The sequence below is a fragment of the Ascaphus truei genome, chromosome 3 (genome assembly GCF_040206685.1).
Source record: "Ascaphus truei isolate aAscTru1 chromosome 3, aAscTru1.hap1, whole genome shotgun sequence".
In the NCBI taxonomy this organism is placed as follows: domain Eukaryota; kingdom Metazoa; phylum Chordata; class Amphibia; order Anura; family Ascaphidae; genus Ascaphus; species Ascaphus truei.
This window is the reverse complement of record NC_134485.1, coordinates 5,042,856-5,056,601: the sequence shown is the minus strand read 5'-3', so window position 1 is coordinate 5,056,601 and position 13,746 is coordinate 5,042,856. Positions and strand designations below refer to the sequence as shown.

Here is a 13,746-nt window from a genome sequence, read left to right as displayed (position 1 = left end):
ATGTGAACAGAGAAGTGGTGAAGAAAGGAGAGATGGAGATATATGAATAGAGTTAGAGACATAATGAGGCTGGTAAAAAGAAGTGCATCATTTGAGAAGAAGTGAAGTCACAGCAAATATAAATGGTAAAGGCAGCATCACAGCAGTAATGATGCAATCTGGTATAGATGATATCCTCCTTTCCAGCGTTGTTCAAATGCAGGAATCAGGGCCAGTTGGGGGTGTCCACTTCTTCACTACTTTTGAACTTCCTATTAAACTTCAGTTGTTCAGTAGTCCTGCCACTTATAATGTGCCACTTGGAGATGTGCTGCATAGTGAATACAAAAGCAGTGAATAAGTAACTTAGTGATAATTACTGTTCTGCATGTTCTTTTGCATACATTGCATTATGCATATTTCTGACACATTGTCTCAGTAAAAAGTACGTTCTCACTGCCTAAGCGCTGGCGATATAGTATTAGTGATTAGAACGATAAATAACATCTGATAGTAGCATGTTTTACATTTTTCAACCTTGAGTGAATTTGCCTCTATGTTTTCCTTAAACTTACAGTATGGTCTTAGCTGATATGAAACTACTATGAACAATCTTTATTATCATTACATTTTGTGAAGCGATTTGCAAGGTTTGTATCTGTATATTCTACGTTTGTGTGTGTGTGTGTGTGTGTGTTTGTGTACTGTACATTAAAGAGAAAGTATTACTGTCTACTTTATAGTAAATGTAATATAGATATCTGATTTGAGTTTACAGATACTGAAATGTAATGCAAAATATAATTTAAGGATAAAACTGAAGTTATATGCAGTAACTCTAATGTGCCTTTTCATTAGCTGAACAGTAACCTGAAACATGTTCATTTTACACCTTCTTCTGGAGAGGAGATTTTCTTTACTAAGGACGGGGATGTTCCTGGACTTTATGACATTATAAATTGGGTCACTACCTCTGACCCTACTGTGACTGGTATCAAAGTTGGAGGCTTCAACTCCTCAGCACCTGTCGGTCAGCAACTCACTATCACCGATAATGACATTCAATGGAACCCAAATGTTACTCTGGTAAGAAGGGAGGCAAAGGTGACATTCTCAGAGGAAAGAAGATACTCAGCATGTTAAGTTATCAGATTGTGTATGCCACTTACACTAACAAAGGAAGAGTCTTGAAAGAGAGAATGAAAACCTTAATATGTAGGAATTGAAGTAGAAGGTGTTACATATAGGGAGACATTATTTGTCTTTATGAGACCAGAAGAATAAGGAACATTATGTTATCTTTTGGTTCCTGTAACCTATTCTGTTCCTTATATTGGAGCCGGATGTCCAGTCTCCGAACTCTCCATTGTAAACACTGTACACTGAAGGTTACCTGTTAAATCAAATAAAATGTCAACCATTGTTGCAAATTCCAAATTAATACAATTTATCCCCATCAATGCTTCATTAACTACTACAGTAAAAAAAAGGATTGAGATAAGAACACACATTTAGGGTAAGAATTCCCAGCAACACCTATTGTTTTTCTTGTTTTAACCATCAATATGTTATTACTGAAGGTCACATACACATCAATCTATAACATTGTAGTGGGAGCTTAAGTAATACTTTACAATTAGAAATATGTATACAAACCAAAATTGGAGATACCATCATCCTAAATATGTTTTTATTTCTCTAGTTGACATGTAGGCAGGAAAATACCAGCCATCTAACTATCACCCTGTCTCTCTCCTGCCTTTTGCCTCTAAAATTCATAAATGTCTTCCTATATACTGTATTTTCTTTCCTTAGCTTCTATACTTTCCTAAAACTTCTACAATCAGATTTGCACACTGCTCACTCAACTGAAACAGCACTCACCAAAGTAGCAAATAGTATCTCCCTTGCTGAATCCTAAGGACATTACTCATTCTTCTTGACCTGGCTCATGACATTGTTACTATTAACTACCACCCATCCTCCCCAGGGCCACAGACAGCTTTCCCAGGGCCAAGGACTAAAATTTCCACCAGGGCCCCCACCCACATGTCGGTGCACTTGCAAGAACCCCCCCCCTGTTTTCTCTAACACTCCCCCCCTTCTCAAACTTATCTCCTCACTTTCTCCACCCATCACCCTTTTCCTCCCCCCCATATTATAATATATATTATATAATATATATTATAATAAAAAATGTTTACATATATATATATATATATAGTCGAGTTCCCTACCTTGCTCTGGTGCAGGGAACTGGCCAGTTGCTCTTTGGGACCCCGCACAATTTGAGGGAACACGGTGGTCATTCCGGAGCTCGGCACTTGTGCAGTGGCAATCAGCGCAGCAGCCATCTTAAATTGCCTTGAAGGGCTTTGCAGGACTACAAGTTCCAGAAGGATGCAATGGTGAAGGTGTTAACCAGGCTCACTAATAAATGTTAAGCCCACTTGGTTACCCCTGAACCATGTTAAGGTCGTAGAGTGTCAGCTCTTAGACCCAGATGTCGGAAATGCATTGCAGAGACTGTGTGCAAATTATGCAACATTAAAGATGTTTGTGTGTTTTGCCTTTCTCGTTGTGAGGAATCGCCATCCTGGCGGTCATGGACCGTCTCCTCACCTCACTGGTCCTTCGGCAACAAACACTCAAGATGCACATTCGTCTGGTCCTGTGACGCACACGCGCGCGGACCTTGCGCGGTCTGATCCGGTATTTGCGGACCCTGGCACCACCCCTCGCTCTGATGCATGACGTGGGCGCTCATCCAGCCTTCCCACTGTTGTGCGGTTTAAGCCCCGCCCTTGCTCTGTTGATCAACAGAACCAACTTGGCAGTAATGCGAGCTTCAAGCTCCACCCCCACTCTGACATCACGCGGAACCGGATTGGGAGTATCGCGCATTCTAAGACCTGCCATCTGACCTCTGTGACGTGCGCGGGTCGCAATCAATCTCACCCTGATCAGGCTGCATCCTACGGCACACCTGTGTGCACCAGCAGCCTATGGGATTTCACTTCCTGGTTCCGCCATGGCTTGCCATTGGAGGGTCCTCCTATATATACCCTTCACTTGCATCTTACCTTTGTCGAGCATAGTCTAGTGTGGCGCCGTGCCTTGCTGCATCCTGTTCCTGAGACCCGGCCTTGCCTTGTCTGCCTGTTTAACCTCTTGTTGCCTGAACCCTGCTAGTACTTGGACTCCGCTTCTCTCCACTCCTGACTGACCTTTGCTAAGTACTCTGACGATCCGACTATCTCCAATCCTGAACCTGGCTACGCACCCCGATGATCCGCAACTCTCCTCTCCTGAACTTGGCAAGTACCCCACTACTCTCACATCTCCAATTCTGACCTGGCTTAAACCACTACACTACATCCTAGGCGCGCCCGCGTGGCGGTGGGTTGGCGTTTCTCAATTCCCTACCTCAGCACCGCGGTCGCGCTTCATTTGTGATGAGCTACGCGTTACACTTGGGGTGCTTGGACCAGGAGATTCCTAGGCTGTAAGCTTCAGGGTGGGTTTTCCAGGGAAAGTCTTTACAGAATGTGTCTATTTATCGGGGTTCCCAAGTTACAGGATACCCCAAAAGATGTATCTGGGAATCAAGTAAGAATCTCTGACACATACATGGTGCAGTATTCCTAGATCCAGTGTGGAATGGAACGGGGACAACTCACTGGTGCAGTATTCCTAGATTTTGCAAAGGCTTAAGACGCAGTTGATCATGCAATCCTGCTTAACAAACTCCAGAGCTCTGGAATAGGGAAGCATGCTTTAAACTGGTTTCAGTCCTACCTATCAGGAAGATCCCAACATGTGTCCATCTCAGACTCTAACTCGAACCCCCTGGACATCACCTGTGGTGTCCCGCAAGGCTCTGTTCAGGGGCCCCAACTCTTCTCAGTGTTCATTAATGATCTTCCCACAGCTTGTAAGGAAGCCTCAATACACATGTATGCAGACGACACAATCCTATATGCACACAGCCATAGCCTCTCTGACCTTCAACACATACTTCAGTCTGACTTTTTGAGACTCGAAAACTGGATTTCCCAAAACAAACTGTTTTTAAACACTGACAAAACTGTAACAATGGTATTTGGGACCAAGACTACATTTTTAAAGCTTCCAGCGACTGAGCTCCTGATTAGAACCAACGCTAACACCACCCTTACCCCTGTCACTAGTTTTAAATATCTGGGCTTATGGTTTGACTCCCACTTAACATTCGGAATGCACATTGATACCCTGACAACCAAGACTTATGCCAAACTAGGGGTACTTTACAGGAACAAATCCTCCCTAAGTCTCCTGGTCAGAAAGCGTATCGTACAGCAGATGCTAATGCCAATTATTGACTATGTAGACAAAGTATATGGCTCGGCATCTCAAACCCACCTTAGCAAACTTGACACCCTCTACAATTCAATTTGTCATTTGGTTCTCCAATGCAACTACAATACACATCACTGCGAAATGCACAAAGAACTAGATTGGTCATCACTAGAGTCTAGGCGCAAAGTTCACCTTTCCTGTCTTGCCTTTAAATTCTTTATGGGCAAGCTACCCAGCTATCTGAGCAAGCTCCTCACCCCTACCACTTGCAGCACTTATCACCTGAGATCAGACTCCAAAAGACTATTCATGGTCCCAAGGCTCAACAAAGTATCCGGACGTTCCTCCTTTTCCTACCGTGCACCCCAAAACTGGAACAACCTACTGTACCAGAGACTCTCACATCCACCACCAGTTTAAGTTCTTTCAAATCTAAGGCTGTCTCACATTTTAATCTGGTCTGTAACTGTTTCATACGCCCATAATATATATTTTCTTTAACTGTGCACACATTGTCTTGTATATAATGTATATACCCTGTTCATTTATGTAACTGTATTTGTAACCATGTATTATTTGTCTTACTCTGTGCCCAGGACATACTTGAAAACGAGAGATAACTCTCACTGTATTACTTCCTGGTAAAATATTTTATAAATAAATAAACATCAACGCACTTTGCTCTGGGCAAACTCCGACCCTGAAAACGTTTTTGCGACTCACCGCCAGGATTTCTGCTGCAGCATAATCCAGACAAAGTAAATGGGGCAGGAAGGGTTTAATGCATACCTGCAATATACAGGGGGGTCCCTAGTGTAAGGGGTTATACCCAGATACATGCCCAGGTACACTAAACCTATTATAGGGGTTCAGGTGATGCTACAGCTATATGATAAAGCTGTGAGTGTTTTTTGTGTGTAAAAAAATGTAAAAGTCATTTCTAGAATGTGTCAAGGATGAGACTAGTGAGTGTAGGCAGTATTGTCATGGGAGACAAGGTCTTATTAACACCTTAATACCGGGATTCTGGATTGCACAAAAGGAGGGTAAAATAAATTGTAATTTATTTCCTTTTAAGACAAACACACAATCCTTCACAATTACACTCAATTTACACTTACTGGGATGTGGAACCAAAATATAATGTCCACAGAATAAATAACAGGCAAACAAAGTCTCTAGACACCACTGCGCAGGAGCGGGGTGGTGCGCGAATATAGCTGTGCGACAGTCCTTGGCTAGGGGCGCGGAATCCTTATAGGATTAGTTCAGGAATCATTAGTTCAAGCGAAATCTAGAAGAGGGGTGCAATCCTTTGTTACGATGTTTTAACCCCTCACACTCCGGAAATTCGCTGAAGCTGGAACGGACCTTGGTTGAATCTTAAGATGTTTCTTAGCTGAATCTTAGTTGAATCTCTCTCATAAACGGTCTGCAGGCATTCTTATAGGCTTATGACTCCTATCTTTAACCTGTACAGCCAATCCCCCCATTGGAATAACTTTTCCCACCTATCCCAGACTTGCCAGTAGCTCATAAACCTGGCAGAGGTGGCTTCCCGGTCTGCTAAGGGCATGTGCTAACTTAGCACCTATGCCGCTTAGCATACGGGACCCAACCCCTTACCTAGCGACAGTAAGTTTGGGCATCGGCTACCATTTGTTGCTAGCCAGGATTTTACACCGGTACAGGGTACTTTACTGTATCCCGCCCTCCCTAACACTTTAGGGTCTCTGAGGCTTTCAACTCCAGACTCCTCTAGACATTGGGGCGGCAGCCCAGCAGGGTTCCATTTGAAGTACGGAGTTGGAAATCTCTCAGCTCATTTATCCCAAACAAATGCACATGTTAATGGATTCACTGCCAGGCTGACAGGAAAGTGTTCCTGTCTTCATATTTTAAAATACCTAAAACAAGGCTTATTCTCATATGTGGCTTCAATCTGAGTTGCTTGTCATTATAACATGATGTATGTGTATGATTATCCCTTAGCCCTCTGCATTTCAAAAATTAGAGTGCTAGCTCACTCCTAAAATAAGTTAGCCCCTTAATTGAATGTGCTCGTTATGTCTTGTATATAATGTATACCCTGCTCATTATGTAACTGTATTTGTAAACATGTATTATTTGTCTTAACTCTGTGCCCAGGACATACTTGAAAACGAGAGGTAACTCTCAATGTATTACTTCCTGGTAAAATATTTTATAAATAAATAAATGTGGTCTGTGATATGTTGTGTAATTGGTTTGCGGTGAGAAGCCGGCATACAATTTTGCATTGCTTGTCTGGATCAATAACCGTAGAAGTACGTTACCAATTGACCTTAATTGGCTAACGAGACCGCAGGATACATTGTTGCAATCCACCACTTCAACTGGACAAGCCACTTATCCACTTGAGTTTGTGGTTAAGGATTTCCCTGAGCGTTTTGCGGTTTAGGAAGTGATTCAGGGCTACAATGCAGCCGCTCACCGCAGGCACGCTTATTCAATTAACTCTTTCTAAAGCGATATAAGCACCCTCTGCTTAATGGGCACATTCTACACAATACAGTACATATTAACAGGACCGCAGCTAGATTCTGAGCTGCAGAACTGACACTCCATTTCTACGATATGACTCAGGGGACATCACAGGTGATATACAGGGAATACATGGCATTACAGTGACCATACAGTTAACCCCTTCACCCCCAGTAAGGCTTAGGAGCATCCAGCCAGGCATAATATCTTTATTATTGGTCTGGTTACCCCTTCACCGTCACATGTATATCCCCTTACTTCATCCCTGACACCAGAATAGGGACTTAAACATTTTTATCACACAAGATACAGGACACAGTATATTTTATCAAAGAGTTATGTTTAATAGGTTTATGCACAGATAACCTGTGAGTGAACTGTGGGAATTCCAGGTCCTGGATTCTGAGGTGCCCATTCACTGCCAAACTTGGCGCCTCTGGGTCTGTGCAGAGTCCGGACTTGAAAGCCTCAGGGATGCTAAGGTGTTTGACCAGGAGGGATACTGCAGTCATGCTTGAGTGCCCAAGAAGTCATGGCAGGATTCAGAGATTTTGAGTCCAAAACTTTTCTAAGTCCCGCTTTTTGAGAACGTAGCGGTCGCGCCTGGCATTGCATGCCGAAATCAGTTCCCGGTCATTGGAAAGAGCTCGTACAGAGGTCATTTTCATTTTCATGAATTTCATTTTTTACGACAAGTGTAATTGTTAGCCCCGTTCCCAGTATGTGTGTTAACCCTGTAAATTGTGTTACATTGTGTGTATGTCTTTTCCTGAAATAAATTACAATATATTTTACCTTCTTGCTTTGCTCAATCAAATGATCCTGGTATAAAAAGGTGATAATAAACCTGTTCTCCCGTGACAAAGGACATGCAAGATGTGAGCGGCCATATTAGATCAAGGATATCCTCTGCGGGACCCTGAGGGATATCCAGTCTAACAGGAGCCGGCAGAGAGGACGGAAATTTCCAGGGTGTCAGTAAGCCCCTGGACTAGGTCATAACTCTGCCTCTAGGCCCCATTTAGGCCCTGAGACACATACAGAGAATTGTTGCAGGGAAGGCCCCAGAAAGAGATTCTGGCCTGTAGTGTTATTGCTGCGACAATGACCAGACGGCCACTTAGCGCACTGTGGCCAATTGTGATCCATACACACAATGGATCAAAATTTGCAATGAAAAACACACTTACTGGGGTCTGGGCTAACGAAGTAAACTTTCCTAGATCTAAATGTTACAAAATTAAGTCTGCATGAGTCCTTTCCAATGACCGGGAGGTTCTCACAAAAGTCCTGGAACTCAATTCGGCATGTAACTGATAGCCTATCACCGATTTGCTGGAAAAATGAAGCCAGGCGGGTACCTGCTAAGGGGCATGCGCCAACCTGGCACCTCTGACTCTTAGTATATTGAGCCCCCCGCTGTTCCAGGCTCCGCAAAGTCTGGGGTGGGGCAAATGGTGGTCAGATAGCCCCTTTGTGCTATCACGATGGGGGTACTCGAGTGTAACTCCTGTACTCCGCCTGCCCTAACACCTTGCCATCCCTGAGGCTTTCAAGTCCGATACCACAGGAGACTCAGTGGCACTAAGCCTGGTGGCCATCTGTTCTCTCGGATCCCAGGGACTTGGAAATTCAACAGTTCATACACAGGTTACAAGCATAAATACCTATGAAAACATAACCCTTTAATAACATACACTTTTCCTCTGTATCTTGTGATAAAATGTCTAAGACCCCCTTTATGGTGTTAGGGATAGAATAAGAATATATACTCTCAACTCTTACTAGCATTATCAGTGCCACACTGTAGAAACCTGACTTTACATTTGACACACAAAATAAAAACCTCTCAGTTTTATCACATAGCTGGGGCACCCCCTGAACCCCTATGCCCAGGTCAGGGTGACTTGGGCATGAACTGGGCCTCCCCCTTATAATAGGGACCCCTGTACCGTTCTAGGGTTACCCTGCTCCCCTATACCCTTTTTACCTTTCTGGTCTGTGCTAAAGCAGGGAATCTTGGCTGTGAGTTGCAAGAACGTTTCCAGGGTAGTATTTTGACCAGATCACTGTGCTTAATGTATCCGAGAATCTTATCTGATTCTCGGGTACATCTTTGGGGTATCCCGTAACTTGGTTACCCTGCTACATAGCCACAATCTGACAAGACTTTCTCCACAAAACCCACCCTGAGACTCCCAGCCTCGCAATATCTGATTGCTAGCACTCCTGGAAAGGCAAAAACACAAAAATATTGTATTGTCGCATAATTTACAAACAGTCACAGTAATGCATCTATGACAGCCAGGTACAAGAGCTGATAATCTAGGACCTCAAAACACAGATCTGGGGTAACCAAGTGGGCTTAACATTTATTATTGAGCTTGGTTACCCCCTCACCGTCACAGAGACCCTCTGGCTGGAGCTCACACTACGAGGAGGATCAGGACCCTTTAGGAGAGAGGGGATTTGTGTTGGATCTCCCCCTTCGTGAGATAAGCTCCAACCCACCAAGCCAAGCAGCACCTGGGTACCAGGCAGGTATCCAACGTGGAGAAGAGTTCTCCCACACAGGAAGAGATGGCTGTGAACTGCATGTAAAGGAGTGTCAAAAAAAGCTGATAACTTCCGGGTTACTAAAACGAACACTGGCTGCTTAACCTATGTGTTCTCCACTTTTTACCTGGCGTCTCCCAGGCTAGGGGTTGCTCGCAAGGTTTGAACTAGCCCAGGATCTCGCATTCAGCAACCATCCCGGCTATTTCACACTTTGCGGCTCTTGAGGGTTTCAGCTGCAAACCTTCGCTAGACCCATAGGCGCCGCCTCAACGGGGGATCTATGAAGTTTGAGAAGGAAGTGCCCCCAGCCAATGTATGTGAACGCATTTGGTCACTGGTTACATATCAAAGACAAACAGAAAAAAAGTTTCCTGCCTGCACACCAAATTTCAGGTTGCTAACCCTTTCCGTTCCCAAGTTAGGCGTCTTCTTGAACTGGCAGTGCTGGGCTATGGGCTTCTCACGTCAATTGACATGCGGTTAACCGAGTTCCCACGCCAATTGCCGGTTGCCTTTCAAGTTACGCTACTAACCGGGATGGAGATACATTGTATCCGAGAACCACTTGAGATTGAAAACCGCAAACCCTTTGTTTCAATTGACTCTGCAGTTACTATTTCCAGCCTCAGTAATGGATACCTATACCTCTCAATTGAACAAAGAGAACGCTCCACGCTTATCCAATTGACTTGCGGTTTGGCGCTCGCAGCGGCATCTTGTGTCCAAAACCAGTAATGCCGGTATACGATGTAATACATTACTGCAAGCATATACAATCCTGCAAAATGGGGACAACAAAGGACAGAGGGAAAAATACTGTCGCGGCGAAGCTGAGTCTAACACTCACCCGGTCTCGGCCGCGGCAGGTATCAGGCGTGCGTCGAGTTGTCCCGCGCGCGCTGGAGCCTCGGAGGATCGGTCCTCCGATTGAGGCATCCTCCTCCCCTCTCCGGGTCCACCGGGTCCCTCGGGTCCCCCGAAGCCCCCCACCGCCATCCGCCACAATAGAGCAACCCAGGGCTCCCTCGGGGAGCCCTGGGCATGCGCGCCATGCGCGCACTCTCCCGATGAAGCGTGACCACGCATCGATGACGCGCGGCACGCCGAGGGAAAAAAATGAGAAAAACGGCACTCCACGCGGCTTGCGGCTCCAGCCGCTTTAGACTCAGCTGCGCCGCCACTGTAATACATGTATGGTGCATATAAAATTAGCCCCTTCATCCCCAATGCAAAATAGGAGTAACCAGCTGAGCATACTGCCTTTATTAATGGGCTGAATACCCTCAATTTCGTTACAGTCATTGTCACGGTAGACTAGTACTTATCAACAATTTGTATTTTTGGGATTCTCTATTGAACACAACAAGGCGGGCAAAATAAATGGTTTTTTATTTCCTTGATAGACAAACACACGACAACCTCAGAATACACTTAATAATCACTTACTGGGATGGAGGAAACAAAATAAATTGTCCTTTGAACGTAAGCTGAAGAAACAACGTCTCTGGGTTACAATCCTTTTGGCAGGGCGCAACTTTCCTGCCCGATAATTCGGCCAATTGTAAAAAGTTTGTTCTGGTTCATTGGGGTTCTTTTCAAGTTCCCCAGCAGTATTGAATTCCTGAAGTAGTGGTAAATTCTTGGTTACGATGTTTTAACCCCTTGCGTTCCGGAACCGCTGCCGCTGTACTTGTACGGGATCTTGAACAACGCTTGAATAAATCCTGAATCACACATGGGATAGCTCGGCAGGCAGGTTTATAGGGTTTACAGTACTATCCCTAACATGTGTGCCCAAACCCCTCCGTGGGAAAATTTAACCCACCAATCCCTGATTTGCCTGGAGTTTGTAAAACGGGCAAAAAGGGCTTTCCGGTTTGCAAAGCGTATGTGTCTGCCTGACACCTTGGTGGTTTACCATATGGGGGGGTTCACCCTGTACCTGGTGACTCTTAGTCTGGGGTTTGTGTGAATGGCCCATGCTGAGTACCGGGATCTTGCACTCAGCAACATCCCGGCCACTTTCACAATTTGAATCTATGAGGCTTTTCAACTCCGGACTTCACTAGACTCCAAGTCTCCCAGTACTGAGAGGAAAATAACCTCAGCTCATTCACCCTTAGCATATTTGCATGCTAAAGGATTTTTTCCGGGCTTGCAGAAAAAGCTTTTCCTGTCTGTACATTTAAAACCAACAGAAAAATAAATTTTATTAATAAAGTATGTTCTGCTTGTGCCACTGGAATAAACTTTATATGTGGGTGTATGGTTTCTTTATCCTGAGCTGCACTCCTAAAACTAGAGTGCTAGTTCACTCCGTTCTCAAGTTAGCCTACTTAATTGAAAGGGCTATGATGTGAGGTCCATAGTTAACCTAGTTCTCACGGCAATATACTTCCCCCTTTCAAGTTAAGACGCTAACAAGGCAAGGGATACATTTTGACAGAAAGCCACTTCAGTCTAACCGCAAGCCACTTATTCAATTGACCTTGCGGCTACGAGTTCTAGTGCTTAGAAATGGATACCTATACTTCAAAGCAGCCCTCCCATACACAGCCACGCGTTTTCAATCAGCGCTTGGCTCAGCGCAAACAACGCCATCTTGTGCATGGAAAGCTAATGGCACAGTTTGTATTCATTCCTATTACAACAGTCAGGGAACAGGTTGCAAAATGGGGACAAGAAAGCTGGGGCATGGGCAAATACATCAGGGTGATGCACATACATTTAACCCTTTAACTACCAAAGCGATTTTGGGTTAATCAGCCGTGTATAATGCCTTTATTAATGACCTGATTAACCCCTCCATCACCACAGTCATCCAAAGGAAGTAACATGGTCTTCAACAACCAATCAGATTGGTGATTTAGTTCCCACAATCTGATTGGCTCAAGTACCATGTGATGGCAACCTTTTTTGAATTTTGTGACGTGATGTTAAAGGGAAAGGATGCACAGCCATTTTGATTGGCTTGCTTTTGTCCCTTTACATGAAGTCACAGAAAAAAAATGGGCACATGGATTTAACAGACAATCAGATGGCTGTTGAACCATTTACACTATTTAACTATGTAAGATAAAATAAAGACAATTTTGGGTACCTGATCCAGATCTTCATGACGGATGGCATCTTATGGAATTTGAGGCCTTTGCAGAATATGAGCTTCCTGATTCCTCGGGAGTCAGATGGCCAATGCTTCTAAAGGTAAGTATTGAATGTATTTTTTACAGATTTTTCGATTGTATTTTTTTTTTTAAATGTTTTTGATTGCCCGTTGCCTGCCATTGTATTAATTTGTTCTCGGTTTGGGTACAGTGTAATACAGTGATAGCCAATGCTTTTTTGGTAAATTGCTTATTTTCTATAGAGTTTTATTTTTCCGATTTGGCATGATTGTTTGGCTTATATTTTGTGTTGTGTGGCTGACTTTTGTTATGGTTTGCATTGATTAGCATTTTAAAATATTTATTTGTTTGCTTGGCTCTTGGTTTGACTTGATTTGTTGGATAATGGTTTTACTAAATAATTGCTTTGTTGGTTACTGGTTATAATTAATTAATTGTTTTTTTGTTAGTGTTTTTATGTAATTGGTTGGCTAGTGCTTGTATTTATTTCATTTGTTGGCTATGGTTTTGATTTATTGAATGGGATTGATTAGCTGCTTGTGTATATGTTTGATTATTGTTTATTTTTGGCCTTTATGTATTTTTATTAGGTGCCCATTGAGTGCTATAGTGGCTTATCCTGCAGATATTATATGGGTAATGAGGTACCACTATGCCATTCAATTAGTACAGGGTGAGTATAGTGGGTCCAGGGTGGGTGGTTAGGCCTCCTGCATGGGTAGAGGAGCAGGGTGGATTAACCCCTTAATTACTATAGCGGTTATTACCCGCTAAGGTGATTAAGGGTTTAGGGGCCATTAGATTGTATTTTTGGATTCTGCTATCTATTCTTTCTGGCAATGGAGGACATGGACCTGCAGTAAGCTGAAGAAGACACACTTCATATGGGCAGGGATAAGTACAGTGGCGGCCGCCCTGAGTCTAAAGCGGCCGCCACCACAGGAATTTTTAAACTCCGTGCAGACGCAGCTTTTTTTTTTTTTTAGCGCCGCAGGCGCTTCCATTGTTCAGCGCCATTAGCGCTGAATGGAGAAATGGCCGGCGCGCGGCTGCAAGATGCGGCTGGCGTGCAGCCAAGTTCGGCGGCTAAAAAAAAAAGCCGCGAACAATTGCGTTTAAGCTTTAGATTAAGCTTTGCCGCAACAGTAGAACAGTTTTTATTTATGCTGCATAGTTAATGTTGTGTTTAATAATGGGCAACTGATCTATTATCCATATCTGG

The 13,746-nt window shown here is 43.9% G+C and overlaps 2 protein-coding genes across 2 annotated transcripts in view; both read left to right on the top strand.

Moving 5' to 3' along the window:
• LOC142490603 (vomeronasal type-2 receptor 1-like) overlaps positions 1–1,203 on the top strand; it is a 30,692-nt gene extending 29,489 nt beyond the window's left edge. Inside the window, exon 5 of the mRNA XM_075593019.1 lies at positions 838–1,203. Coding sequence (XP_075449134.1) covers positions 838–1,122 — 285 coding nt within the window. The 3' untranslated portion in view covers positions 1,123–1,203. The remainder of the gene's footprint in view (positions 1–837) is intronic.
• LOC142491258 (vomeronasal type-2 receptor 26-like) overlaps positions 1–13,746 on the top strand; it is a 51,410-nt gene that overhangs the window by 29,773 nt on the left and 7,891 nt on the right. The gene's annotated exons all lie outside the window — the stretch shown is intronic.